The sequence below is a fragment of the Leucoraja erinacea genome, chromosome 19 (genome assembly GCF_028641065.1).
Source record: "Leucoraja erinacea ecotype New England chromosome 19, Leri_hhj_1, whole genome shotgun sequence".
Lineage (NCBI taxonomy): Eukaryota > Metazoa > Chordata > Chondrichthyes > Rajiformes > Rajidae > Leucoraja > Leucoraja erinaceus.
Window position 1 is genome coordinate 19,362,467 of NC_073395.1, and position 14,133 is coordinate 19,376,599.

A 14,133-nucleotide genomic window follows, 5' to 3' on the forward strand; every position below is an offset into this window, starting at 1 on the left:
GAGGGGGAAAACTTATTGATGTGTGGGGCAAGATAGATAGGGAGGGTTGTTGAGGCAGATACGATAGGCTTTTGGATAGGCAGGGAATGGAGGGATATGGATGATGTACAGGCAGATGAGATCAGTTTCACTTGGCATCCTGTTTGGCTCAAACATTGTTCCCGTGCTGTGCATTTCTATGTTCTATCAGCTTTCTAAATGTTCCTCAACAGTTCTCAATAGTCAATAGACAAGATAATAGTCTGAAGAAGGGTTTCGGCCCGAAACGTTGCCTATTTCCTTCGCTCCATAGATGCTGCTGCACTCACTGAGTTTCTCCAGCATTTTTGTGTAGACAATAGACAATATTCTCCTTTCACTATACTCTTACTCCCAACTCTGTCTCCCCACACTGCTCTGATCGCCGGCCTTGTGTTCTCTTCTGCAAATCACTAACATTGATAGAAGATGAGAAGAACAACTTTTTCAAGAAATCTCTCATCACAATGATGTAGCAATACCCAAGAGGTGCTGAAGGCTGGTGGAGTGGGTGGGTACGCGAATGCCTTGTGTTCCACTTTTCTTCCTTTGAGATGGGCTTTCACTTGTTTACGGCTCTTTTTGCTGCCACTCTCTCATTACAATGATACAGCAATTCCCAGGAGCTATAAGGTTGGTGGAGTGGGTGGGTATGAGCATCAGGGTCAAGTATTTTGGCATTGTCAGTCCACCACTAGTTGCTGGCATTTAACCATATCTGGGAACCTTGTGTTCCTCGTAAAATGAGACACAGAACACGTCAAGATTTTATTTTCAGTAAAACGCAAAGAAAACTGAATTACTGAGAGCCAGAGGTTATAGCCCCATGAAGTAAAAATTGTTTAAAGATTTATTAATTAAATCATATAAAATAAGGCAGTTCACAAAATGAAAGGAATGCAGTTACGGGTCATTTAAAATGAGTTGGCCATGTAATATTAAAGGAAGGACTGAGGGATATCTTCATCAAAGGTAGAGATATGGACCACTTGTAGGTGCATACATATACACACTAAACTTTTTTTTCTCGTTTATTATATTGTTTACAGTGTTCAATGTTTATATATTCTGTTGTGCTGCTTGCTGCGTCAGAATTTCATTGTTCTAACTGGGACATATGATAATAAAACACTCTTGACTTTGAGCAACCCTAGGAAACTGCTTGCTATATCATCACAAAATGTCTTAAAATCACGTGAAACTGGGTAGTTCCGAGTCAATTAACATCCTGAATTCAAATGAAGCAAGAATGTACATATAAAAACAATGCAGGGAAGAGAGATGAGACGAGACTAGCAAAGATCAACAGCTTGCTAGTAACAGACTGGTGACAGACTGAATTGCTAAATAAACAGGAAAGAAATAATACAATTTATCTAGTCATGGAAACAAGGAACTGCAGATGCTTGTTTTCCACACAAAGACACAAAGTGTGGGAGTAACCCTAAGGGTCACGCAGCATCTCTGGAGAACATGGATAGGTGACATTTCGGGTCGGTTCCTAACAAGGGTCCCGACCTGAAATGCCACCCATTCATGTTCTCCAGAGATGCTGCCTACCCAAGTCCAGCATTTTGTGTCCTTTTTTTTTTAGTTATCTAGAGGGTTTCAGAACCCCTGGACAAATTACAATACCTTTCCCTCAACACACTCTTTGAAATGATGCAACATCAAATGGAAGATATAACATGGAAACAGGCCCTTCGGCCCACTGAGTTCATGCCAACTATCAATCAACCATTCTCACTAGTTCAATGTTACCTGCACGTCTTTGGGATTTGGGAGAAAACCAAAGCACCTGAAGAAAACCCACAGGAACGCAGGGAGAACATGCAAACTCCATACAGACAGCACCCGAAGGTCAGGATCGATCCCGGGTCTGGTGCAGTGAGGCAGCACCACTGTGTCGCCCAAACCACGAGAAGCGGATGAACGGTGAATATTAAGTTGGAAGGACTGCTCCTTTTGAAACAGCTGGCTACTGTTCTGAGTACTGGTAGATTTTCCTTGTTAAATACACAGCTGGAGCTTTTAATAATTGCAGCATTTATATAAGGGATTTCTATCAGTGTTAAAGCCAGAGGCATCAAGATGAAGTCTGGCTCAAACCCCAGCCTCTTAACGTAAAGATGAATTTGGAATTGATTTCAAAATCCACTTGTCATTTTCATAATTTCGTGAAAGAAAACAGCTAGAGTGTTTGATAGTGGGTAGTAAATGCTGATGGCAGACACATCAATCGAATCAAAGACTTTAAACTGTGCGATATTAAAGATTCAAGTGTACCTCTTTTTAAAGCAAAGGTTTCACTTTCAAGCAGTATTAAGTTGCAGCTTTATGTTAAAAATTGCTTGATTTAGGTAGGCATCCCAATGTAGAATCTCCTCCCATCATAAACGTGAACGAGACTACATTCAGAATCGCACCAGTTTTGAGGAATGGCATTAACCTCGAGCTTGGCAATGTTATTTTGAAAACACGGAATGGTGCAGAAACGCACAGAAAGACACAAAGTGCTGGAGTAACTCAACAGGTCAGGCAGCATCTCTGGAGAGCATGGATAGGTGCCATTTCGGGTTGGGACTCTTCCTCAGACTGAAAACCTGTGTGGCCTTGGGGGCATCACCGAAAGCTAAGCATCCGATCCGTCCTGTTCAATCCGCACCCACTGTTTATATGGAGCCTGAGAACGGTGCACCCAGGTTCAACAGTTTCTTCCCGGCAACCAAAATGCTCTTGAACACTGCACAACACTAACCTCAGCTTCTATGGATTGTGTTTTTGGTTGCACTATTATGGTTATTAAATTATTTTGTTTAGTTTAGAGATACAGCATGGAAACAGGTCCAATGAATCCACGCTGACCATCGATCACCCGTTCACACTGGTTCTAGGATATCCAGCTTTCTCATCCATTCCCTACAAACTAGGGGTAATTTACAAAGGCTAATTAACCTACAAACCCACAAGTCCGTGGGGTGTGGGAAGAATACGGAGCACCTGGAGAAAACAGAGAGCACATACAAACTCCACACAGACAGCACCCAAGGTCAGGATCGAATCCAGCTCTCTGGCGCTATGAGGCAGCAGCTCTACCAGCTGCCCATATTGTATTTTTGACCATTATATATTATCTGTGTGTTAATGTGTTTATGGGCCTGTTAAGCTGCTGTGTGAGAATTTCATTGTTCTACCGTTTCTACTATATGAAAAGTAAACGTTCTTGACACACGAGGAACCAGTTCTATTCCAGCATTCGTTATGGAGCAGTCTGGTGACGAGGTGCACACTTGGCTGTACACTTGTCCTGAAATAACTTGGGTCAAGGAAACGTATTCTTCAACAGCTACTTGAACTGCTGCAGAATACATAGAAAAGGACAGTGCAACACAGGGACAGGCTCTTTGGCCAACAATCTCTCTGCTGTACATGATGCCAAGATAAACTAATCTCCTTTGCCTGCACGTGATCCATATCCCTCCATATCCATCATCCTGTTTAAAAGCCCCTTCCTTAAATGCCAAGAATGTGAGATTTGATCAAAAGACGAGCAATGTCTTCACATTTACCCACTTTGGTGCTCAAAAATATTGAACAAAGGATTGTATTTATCTGGCAGGGTGTTTATTTATTCCCCCAAGATAAATATGCACATGACCCGTGAACTAATATAACGCCAGGCAGATTAGAAATAACATTCCCCTGTGCTCTGAACTGTGTAGATGCACAGTGCAAAAGAGCACTAAAATTACAGTAGAATTATGTTCATACATAAATCAAAGTGGAACAGACCAAGACTTGATTTACACTGGCAATGGGTTTCTCAAGCTTTAGAACCTATCTGCATCAGTGACATGGTTGCAAACAAGAATAAAGCTGCTTTCAAACAAGCAATAGAAGAGGCACATATAATCCAAGCTCAATCCTTCTCCATTAAATAAATAACCTGCAAACTCAGCTCTCCACGTGCTCCAGTTTCAGAACCAAAATTTCCCCTGTCAGCTCTCAGTCACTGAATGACGATTCACTGCCAGAACTGTCCCCATCATCCTCCTTAACCCCGTCTGGGACCAGGGCATTTGGGGTCCTGTAGAGAGAAGCAAGAAGTGCATAGAATCAGACTGCTCAAACTTCATTAGATTTTGAAACTTGGTATGCAGCAATTTAACTCACTTTAAAACTCAAGCTCAACAATGCCACAGTCATAAGACATAGGAACTGAATTAAGTCATTCAGTCCATCGAGTCTACTCCGTCATTCTGTCATGGTTGATCTATTTTTCCCTCTCAATCTCATTCGTCTACCTTCTCCACATAACCTTTGATGCCCTTAAAGTAAATATTAGTTCCCTCAAGTAAATATTGGTTATTGTAATTAGCATAGACATATACGGACTAATTTTAAGAGTTAATGACTTTATTCCCAAATCTGCAGGCATACCAAGTGTCAGAACATATTTGGGAATAAAAAATAAACTTGGGTTGGGTTGCCCCAGTAATCAAAAATAAACCAGTAATATCCAATTAAAGATAGCCCGAGGGTCTACAATGAGGTAGCTCAGGACTGCTCTCTAGTTGTTGGTAGGATGGTTCAGTTGCCTGATAACAGCTGGGAAGAAACTGTTCCCGAATCTGGAGGTGTGCGTTTTCACACTTCTATACCTATACGCATCACCGTCTAGTCAGACTAATGGTCCTGGCCTGAAACGTCACCTGTCCATGTTCTCCAGAGATGATACCTGGCCTGCTGAGTTACTCCAGCACTTTGTGTCCCCTTATGTATTAACCAGCATCTGCAGTTCCTTGTTTCTACTGTACGTTCCTTCAGTTTCTACATACTGCCACCTGGGCGTGGAACATTGGCAACACTTCATTCCATCATGGAGACTCATGGAACTGGGAACAAGGAATACCTCCAGATTCAAGGACTGTTTCTTCACAGCTGTTATCAGGTGACTGAACCAGCCTACCAACAACTAGAGAGCAGTCCTAAACTACTATCTACCTCATTGGAGACCCTTGGACTATCTTTTATCGAACATTACTGGCTTTATTCTGAACCTCGGTACACGTGACAATAAACTGAACTCAAAATGCAGATAGCCAAAATTACTGGAGAAACTCAGCGGGTGAGGCAGCATCTATGGAGCGAAGGAAATAGGCGACGTTTCGGGTCGAGACCCTTCTCAAAATGCAGGTGCTGGATTACAAGAAAAAAAACACAAAATGCTGGAGTACTCTGTGGGTCAGAGAGCAGCTCTAGAGAATATGGATAGCTTACAGTTTTCTTCCTCTCCCCATTCACAATCAGTATGAAGGAGAGTCCTGACCCGAAATATCACATATGCATGTTCTCCAGGGATGCTGACTGACCCGCTGAGCTACTCCAGCATATAGTGTCTTTTTTTAAAAATTCAATCGTACCCCGATCAGAGATAGACCATCTGAGCACAAAAGCTATAGGCTCTCCAATTTAAATGAAACTTGCATCCCTCTATCGGGATGAGACAGATGAAACAATAAAAGCATTTGAAAATCTTTTAGGAAAAAAACATTTGGCTCTGATTAGAGGAAACTCACTCCAATAGTTCAGGGTTGAGTCCTTCAGAAATCATCTTGTTCCTAATGGCCATTACAGGAACCCCCTGAAATAGAGAATAAATGAAGCATTCCGTTAGTATTGAATTGCTGAGAGGCTGACGACTAATATCAACAGAATATAACTTTATATACTTCTATCGGGGGAGACCTGATAGAATGCAAAAAATTATGAGAAGCAGAGGGTAGACAGTCAGAACATTTTACCCAGGGTATCAATGACAAAGACTGGAGATCATAGCTTTAAGATGAGAGGGGCAATGTTTAAAGGAGGTGTGTGAGGCAAGTTTATTTTTTCAGAGTGGTCGTGGGTGTCTGGAACATGCTGCCAGTAGTGGTGGGGGAGACAGATCGATAGTTAACTCACCACTTGCACCATCTTCAGGTATCTTGCATATCGAGGGTCTTTGGCTACAGTAATAGCATTTTCTGTTGGTGAATCTGCTTTGATTTGAATTGACGGTTCAACATTTTGTTGGTCCTGAAAAATAAAGGTGCAATTATAGGTTTATCATCTTAAAGATTAGATGCTCAGGACAAAATATATTATGATCCCAATGCACAACAGGCAATATTAACTCAAAACACCTCTATGTGCAGCTCACATCTAAGAGAGGACTGTGACAGGGGAGGATTTAACAATTTTATACCATGGATGGCTTAGGATATCTCACACCTGCCTTTAGTTGACAACTGCCTGAATCCCCAGTACAATAGAGGAATTATGAAAGGTTGATGATTTTTACATTGGAGACCGAAAGCCAGGACCCTGTACTGCTTTACTCAATACAAGATCATACAGGAAGGTTCTTCAACCCAACTTGTCCATGCTGATCAAGACCAGCCATCTAAGCTAGTCCTATTTGCTCGCACTTGGCCCATATCTCTCTAAACCTTTCCTATCTTTATCCCTGTCCAAACCTCCCCTTCCATTGACCCCATCTACACTTCATGCTGCCTCAGCAAGGCCACCAGCATAATCAAAAACCAGTCTCACCCTGAACACTCCCTTTCCCCCCCCACTCCCATCAGGCAAGAGATACAGAACCTTGAAAATGCATATCTCCAGATTCAGGGACAGTTTCTTCCCAGCTGTTATCAGGCAACTGAAACATCCTATCACCATCTAGAGAGTGATGCTGAGCTACCATCTACCTCATTAGTGACCCTCGGACTATCATTAATTGAACATTATTGGACTTCATCTTGCATTAAATGTTATTCCTTTTATCCTGTATTGTACACTTGGAACGCCTTGATTGCAATCACGTAGTCTTTCCGCTGCCTGGATAGCACGCAACAAAAGCTTTTCACTGAATCTCAGTAAACTAAACTAACTAAATATTATTATTGCACTGGTGATCATGACAGAAGTAATATTTATGCACTTAACAGGAAAGTCATCTGCATTTTACATTGGTCCAAAATTTAGGTTAGAAGGCCAGTCTACCTTGATGTAGATAATGATATACAACAACTTTTTTTTCTACAGTGTCTTTAACGTGCTAAAATGCTCTGGATTCTGCACAATTTGTACATCTAAATGATCCGATCTGCCAAAGACTGAGACAAGCCACATGGAAAGGAGAACTCAAGGTTGATGGCAGTGAACATTTGAGGAGCATATTAAAGGAGATGAGGGGTTTAAGGTAGTATAGGTCCACCACCGGTTTTTCCAGCAACCGATAGGCAGGCACCTCCTTAAATCTAGACAAAATTATGGTTGTGCACTTGAAATCTACCCCAGAAGTCCCCACAAAAATGTAGCGCCTAGGTCGGGTGAGGTGGACAATCTAGGACTCATCGGGACTGCCACGGTCTGACTTCCGATTTGCGAGTCAAATGTGTCCTGTGCAGCCGGGTCTCTGGAACTTTGGCCGGGCCAGAGCCAGCGGATCTATTGTGGGCAAGTATCTCCCCCCTCCTCCCCCACGGCATACGTGGACCATTCGATTCCTCTCGGGGAGGGAGAGAGAGGCGAGAGAGGATGGAGGAATTTGAATAGATGGATGAAACATTGCCAAATCCAGAAGGTCAATGAACAGAGAGCATCATTCTACCCCTTCACAAATAAAATCCAGAGATAATGAAAGATGAAGAAAGGGTGATGGGGACAGTCGGCGCTTTACTGAAGTGCTGGGCGAGACCATCACTTACCTGTGTTGGAGACGGGTGGTTCTGGTTGGAATTAGGGCCATTTGAAACATTGTGACTCTGGATTGATGGCTCTAGTGTAACGTCTTCCAGGCCAGGTATTGATGAAAGCTGAGGTGTACAAACACAAAAGTTAGAGCAAAACTTCTCATGAGACGTAGCCCTGTGCAATAAAGATGCACATCATCTTTTGCACCCATGCAAGAGGAATGCATTGTCTCATCCAAATGAACACAGCACTTGTTTAAAGGTTTTACACCAATATTGCAATTTCTCCCCTCTGCATTCAGGCAAGAGGAACCAGTGTGAAAATGCATCCCTTCAGATTCAGGGACAGTTTCTTTCAAGCTGTTATCAGGCAAATGAGCCATCTTATAACCACCTAGAGAGTGGTCCTGACCTACCATCTACCTCATTGAAGAACCTCAGACTATCTTTAATCGAACTTTACTGGACCTTATCTTGCACTAAACGTTATAGCCGTCAGCCAAATGTATTTGTATACATTGTGTATGCTAGCAAAGACTTTCACTGTGCCAATTCACATGTGACAATAAAGTATTCCTATTATCCTGTATCTGTACCCTGTGGACAGTTTGATTATAATCATGTATAGTCTTTTCGCTGACTGGATAGCACACAATAAAAAGCTTGTCCCTGTACCTTGGTACACGTGACAATAATAAACTGAACTAATGTTTTTCACAATTCTGACTGACAGTATTTTTTAATGAGCAATGATTTTTCCTCGAAAGATGGTAACAGTGGTAGTACCTACATGTCTCATGAAGGCTTGGGGTCACAGAGAATAGAAACAAGCGCTCTGTCTCAGAGCACCCATTTCATTACTCTCATCAACTCACTCCATATTCTACCACCCAGCTATGCATAAAGATTTCCAAAATATCAACCATGCTTCAAAATATATTATAGCCAACTAAACATGTTAAAATGTAGTCCCTGTTATGACCTAAACCAAACTCTTCTTGGCTTTGCAGAAACAAGAAATATCAAATGCTGGCTTAAACATAAAAAACATAAGGTGCTGGAGTAACTCAGATCAGGTACCTTCTCTGGAGAACATGAAGAAGTGTCCCAACACGAAATATGACCTATCCATGTTCTCCGTGGATGCTACCTGACCCACTGAGTTATCCAGCACTGTGTGTCTTTTTTTACTTCTTTGCTATGCTCTCTTGCAATTCAAAAACAAGTTTCCATTTGATTTTCTTAAAAAAAATTCAACCATTCTTGAAAACCCTTCTATTTCCTCCACTGTGCACTCTAACAAATACAAGGAACTCTTGGATTTCCTGGGGTCCATTGATTTAGATACCTCCAATGCAACCTCCTACCCACTAGCGCACACTCTATCTGGCCAAACGTTTCAATGTTCCAACTTGTTCCAGCCTTAAGCATGCTTTTTCTCTCTTGCAATTCAAAAACAAGTTTCCATTTTCTCTCATTTATCTCCATTGTGTCGGTGTAACTCAGTAAGTGATGCAGCATCTCTGGAAAACATAGATGGGGTGAAGTTTTGGGTTGGAACACTCCAGCATTTTGTGTCTTTTTTCATAAAGCAGCACCTGTATAAAACACTAAATGCTGTTTGTTCTCTGGAGAGTCTACAACCAAGAATAATAGTCGGGATAAGTGGTCGGCCATTTAAACTGAGATGAGAAAATTCTATGTTCGGAGGTTATCCATCTTTGAAATGCTATACTATTCAGACTACCGTCATGTTCATAAGTAATTGGAGCAGAATTAGGCCATTCCGCTCCACCATGCAATCATGGCTGATCTATCTTTGCCTTTTAACCCCATTCTTCTGCCTTCTCCCTGTAACCTTTGACACCATTTATCAAGAACCTGTCATCTCCACTTTAAAAATACCCAATGACTTCGCCTCCCTAGCAGTCTGTGGCAAAGAATTCCACAGATTCACCACCCTCTAACTAAATAAATTCCTCATCTCATTTCTAAAGGTCCGTCCCTTTATTCTGAGGCTGTGCCCTCTGGTCCTAGACTCTCCCACTAATGCATGTATCCTCTCCACGTCCACTCTACCCAGGCCTTTCACTATTCGGTAAGTTTCAATGAGGTCCCCCCACATCCTTCTAAAGCAGTACTGGATGATTTTGAGTGAAAGAGACAGATGCAATCCAAGATGAGGCGTAAGTCAGGCACGATGTTGATAATATAACAGAGCATGTTGCAGAGGTTAAATTGGCTCCTCTGCTTCTATTTCTGTTCTTGAAATTCGAGACCCATCCGCCTTGAGTCCGTTTCAACTCGCCTTTGCCTCCAAAATATTCAGCGTTGTTTCAATCTGCTGAATCCGAAGGGAAAGTGTTGCCAGTTTCTGGAGAAGAAAGAAATCTTTGAATAAGGAAATGTTCACAGGATATAGTGAGTTGGTTTAACATGCTGAAAGACATTTATTAACATCTAATCGGATGTTATAATCAATGATCAGCTCTTGAAATGAAAGGACTGATGAACTGTTTTATATTAAAGAAACGAATGGGCATATGATTGGAGTAAATGCGAGAGTAACTCAGCAGGTCAGGCAATATATGTGGAAGGAATGAGTGACTATATTTACATATCTGTTGTGCTGCTGCAAGGAAGAATTTCATTGTTCCGTTTCAGGACATATGACAATAAAACACTCTTGACACTTGAATGCATTTAAAGAAGGATCCCGGCCGAAACGTTGTCTGTCCATTCAATCCACAGACATCCTCTAACAGTTTTTTTTTTCTCAGGATTACAACATCTTCAATCTCTTGTGTGTCTGTCCAGATGATTTATGTAGTCTCATATGGAGACATGCAACACAGAAATTGGTCTTTCAGCACATTAAACTGGTAATATTATCCACATTAATATTAAATTAATCCCATTTTAATTTAATTTTGCCTCAATCTCAATCTCAATTTTAAGAGTTAGATTTAGCTCTTAGGTCTAAAGGAATCAAGGGATATGGGGGAAAAGCAGGAACGGGTACTAATTTTAGATGATCAGCCATGATCATATTGAATGCCGGTGCTGGCTTGAAGGGGCAAATGGCCTACTCCTGCACCTATTTTTCTATGTTTCTAATCTCATCAGCTCGGAGGACTCCGCGACTACGGCCTGGAAAGGAGGAATCCATCGAGCCGCCGCTGCTCATCCCCCGAAGACCAGGTGTCGGGAGCGACAACGGACGTGACGGGAAAGGAGAGAGTCCAGTAGGAGAGGAGAGGAATCCAGGGTCTTGCCCACCACGCCCTTGAGGTCGACTGCTGGAGGCATCTCAGGGGAACATAGGTTGATGGCTGAGGAGAGGATGTCACTGCTTGACGTTCAAGGGAAGGTAGCAGCCTGGGGTTTGCCTCAACTGGGCACTGCCCATAACAGCTGGAGCATGGACTGGGCTTGGAAAATAACGTCAAACATGGTGCCTCTTGCAATGCGATTCAGTAGACTATTTCTATACAACTACTGATCGGGGGTGGTATAGTGATCCTCTACTGGACTGTTTGTAAGAAAACAAATAGGTCAGGTCGGGGTGAGTTCCCCGGGTACCATGTAATCCCGCGCTACCTGCTCCGTGGTCGGATAGTCGGCGACTAAACCGTCTTCCCCCACCTAGTTTGCCAGGTGAGGGGGCTGTGGACCCCTAGCAGGACCAAAAACAAGGCCTGTCAAAGGGCGGATGAGCTTCTAGCGAGCCAACGCCATTCACACTTCAGTAGAAGCTGCGACCACTGTCGTACATAGCATTGTAAGGAATGATGATAAAGCACACACACCAAAATCCTATACTCCAGCGGCTGAAGTCCACAGGAACTGGAGGACAGAAATGTGTGATTCTGTCATTGTTCCCGTCGGAAACCAGCACCACTCCGCCGCTAATGTTTCCACTGTTTCACTGTGTGTTTGTGACAAGAAAGCACCATTGAACTCCCAAGATCCAACCACACAACAGCAATTTACAGTCGCCAATCAAGCTACAATCATATGGAAAATTCACAACTCCACACAGACTGCACCTGAGATCAGGATTGAACCTGGATTACTGGAGCTGAGGCAGTGTCTTACCACTTACTGCTTGGGGAAATAATGTTTAATCTTAAACTTTCAGCTTAAACTCATTATTTACCACATCAAATTAGGCACTTTAAAAACATAAGAGAGAATATCATGTGAATAATTATACACAACAGAATATGCAAATGAAAAATAGTCACACAAGGGGAGAAACACAAACTGCTGGAGTAACTCAGTGGGTCAAGCAGCAGAGTCTGAAGGATCCCGACCAGAAACAGCATCTATCCATGTTTTCCAGGGATGACGCCTGACCCACTGAGTTACTCCAGAGCTGTGTCTGTCTTTTTTGTAAACCAACGTCAGCTCAAGGTCTGAAGAAGGGTGTCGACCCGAAACGTTGCCTATTTCCTTAGCTCCATAGATGCTGCCTCACCCGCTGAGTTTCTCCAGCATTTTTGTCTACATTCAGCTCAAGGGGAAATCCCTCGGAATGAAAACAAGATGAAATTGTTAAGTACCTCTTCGCAAACTGTTGAGAAACGATTCAAAAACTGAACAGTGTGTGCAATAAATTGATTAAGGAACGCTACTGTCCTCTTCTGCTGAATGGCTGGGACCTGCAGTGACAAATACATTGATTAATTGCATGTAATAAGAAAAAACCCAAATCTTGCATTTATTTTAAATGGAAAATATAGGTCAGTGAGGGATGAATGGGTAAAGGGCCTGAGGAATGAAATGGGAGAGGAATTTCTTGAAGGGCAGCCTACTGATGAGGAAGAAGCTAGAGGGGGAGGGGGGGAGCAACTCAAGGGAAGGAGGCAGCCCGAGGGAGGGTGTGGCCAGCTCGGGGAAGGAACATGGCCTAGAAGGAGGGAGGGACAGCCCGAGGGAAGAGGTCAGCCTGAGGGAGGGAAGGAAGGAGGGAGGGCAGCTGGAGGTAGGGTGAGGAAGTGATGGGGTGACAGAAACCCACGGAGGGGGGGAGGGGATGAGGGGGGGGGGGGGCGATGAGGGAGTGAATGAGGGAAGGGGGTAGGGGTGGGGGTGAGGGGATGAGGAAAGGGGGGAGGGGATGAGGGGGTAGAGTATGGGGGGAGGGGATGAGGGTAGGGGATGGGGAGGGTGGGGATGAGGGGGGAGGGGATGAGGGAAGGGGATGAGGAGGGGGGTGGGGATGAGGGGGGGGGGATGAGGGGGGGGGGAGGGGGGGGGGGGAGGGGATGAGGGAGGGGAGGGAGGGGATGAGGGAAGGGGATGAGGGGATGAGGGAGGGAGGGGAGAAGCAGTGAGGGAATGAGGGAGGAGTGAGAGCAGCCCCAGGGAGGGAGAGAAGGAGGGTGAGAGGGGGTGGGGTTGATATCCTCTTTCCTCCCTCACCCGGGTCAGGTCGATGCCGGAGCCGACCAGCGGCAGCCCGTCCGCGTCCATCCTCCTCCCGCCGGAAGCCGCGCGGCGCGTGATGGCAACGGCCGCCCTCCGACCCGGAAGGGACCGCGGCCCGGCACCATGGCAACGTGCGCGGCCTCTAATCCCTCGGCAGGCGCTGCCAGACCCGCCGCGTTCCCCCATCCCCGGGGGCTGTCAACGCGCTGGTCCACAGACAGCCTGGTAGTAAGTCTTATTGTGAAATTATCCAATCCCTTGAATGAAAATAAAGCGGAGCTGATTAATAAATCTAGAGGTGGCACAAAAACCGATGGTGGTGATGGTTGTAAAATGATACAGCAGGATATGGAGATAGAGAAGAGAGAGTAGTTGGGTATAGAAATGACAGATGCTGTTTAATCTTGGTTGAGCAATGGGACTAAGACCTGGAGCAAATGGCCAGCATTAGATTACATACATAAATCTCAGAGTGGTAAATATAAGACGATCACCAACTATCCCAACATTTAAGAAACAGCTAGACAGGTACATGGATAGGACAGGGTTGGAGGGATCTGGACCAAACGCGGGCAGGTGGGACTAGTGTTGCTGGGACATGTTGGCCGGTGTGGGCAAGTTGTGCCGAAGGGCATGTTTCCACACTGTATCACTCGATGACTCTAATGACCAATAAATCCAACTAGGAATCCAGAACTGCAAGTATGAGGTATTGCACTTTGGGAGGGTCCATTCTGAGAATGTATACATGACCGTTAACAGATTACTCCCTAACTGCCAACGCTTGATCAAATCATCTCATCAATATCTTAAGGTTGCCCAGGGAATAATCTGCAGATGAGATCATTTAATCGCTGGGTCAATTAGGGAGTAACTTTTTCAATACCATGGCGATTCAGATTCTCCACCAGCTTCCCTCAGCACATTGGAAAAGTCCGTCAGC

The 14,133-nt window shown here is 44.0% G+C and overlaps 1 protein-coding gene across 1 annotated transcript; it reads right to left on the reverse strand.

The window, feature by feature from the left end:
* Positions 1-845: 845 nt before the first annotated feature.
* washc3 (WASH complex subunit 3) lies at positions 846-13,333 on the reverse strand. The gene is made up of 7 exons (XM_055650536.1): positions 13,185-13,333; positions 12,323-12,421; positions 10,066-10,131; positions 7,773-7,880; positions 5,983-6,096; positions 5,598-5,662; positions 846-4,105 (listed from the first exon to the last, which is right to left on the reverse strand). Exons 1-7 carry the CDS (start codon positions 13,233-13,235, stop codon positions 4,024-4,026), a joined length of 585 nt encoding a protein of 194 aa, XP_055506511.1. The 5' UTR covers positions 13,236-13,333; the 3' UTR covers positions 846-4,023.
* Positions 13,334-14,133: the final 800 nt, after the last annotated feature.

Coding starts and splice junctions, on each gene's coding strand:
- washc3 (XM_055650536.1), bottom strand. CDS start 13,235: ATGGACGCGGACGGGCTGCCGCTGGTCGGCTCCGGCATCGACCTGACC. Junction 7,881..10,065: donor TGAATATTTTGGAGGCAAAG/GCGAGTTGAAAC, acceptor TGTACACCTCAG/CTTTCATCAATACCTGGCCT. Junction 6,097..7,772: donor ACCACCCGTCTCCAACACAG/GTAAGTGATGGT, acceptor TTTATTTTTCAG/GACCAACAAAATGTTGAACC.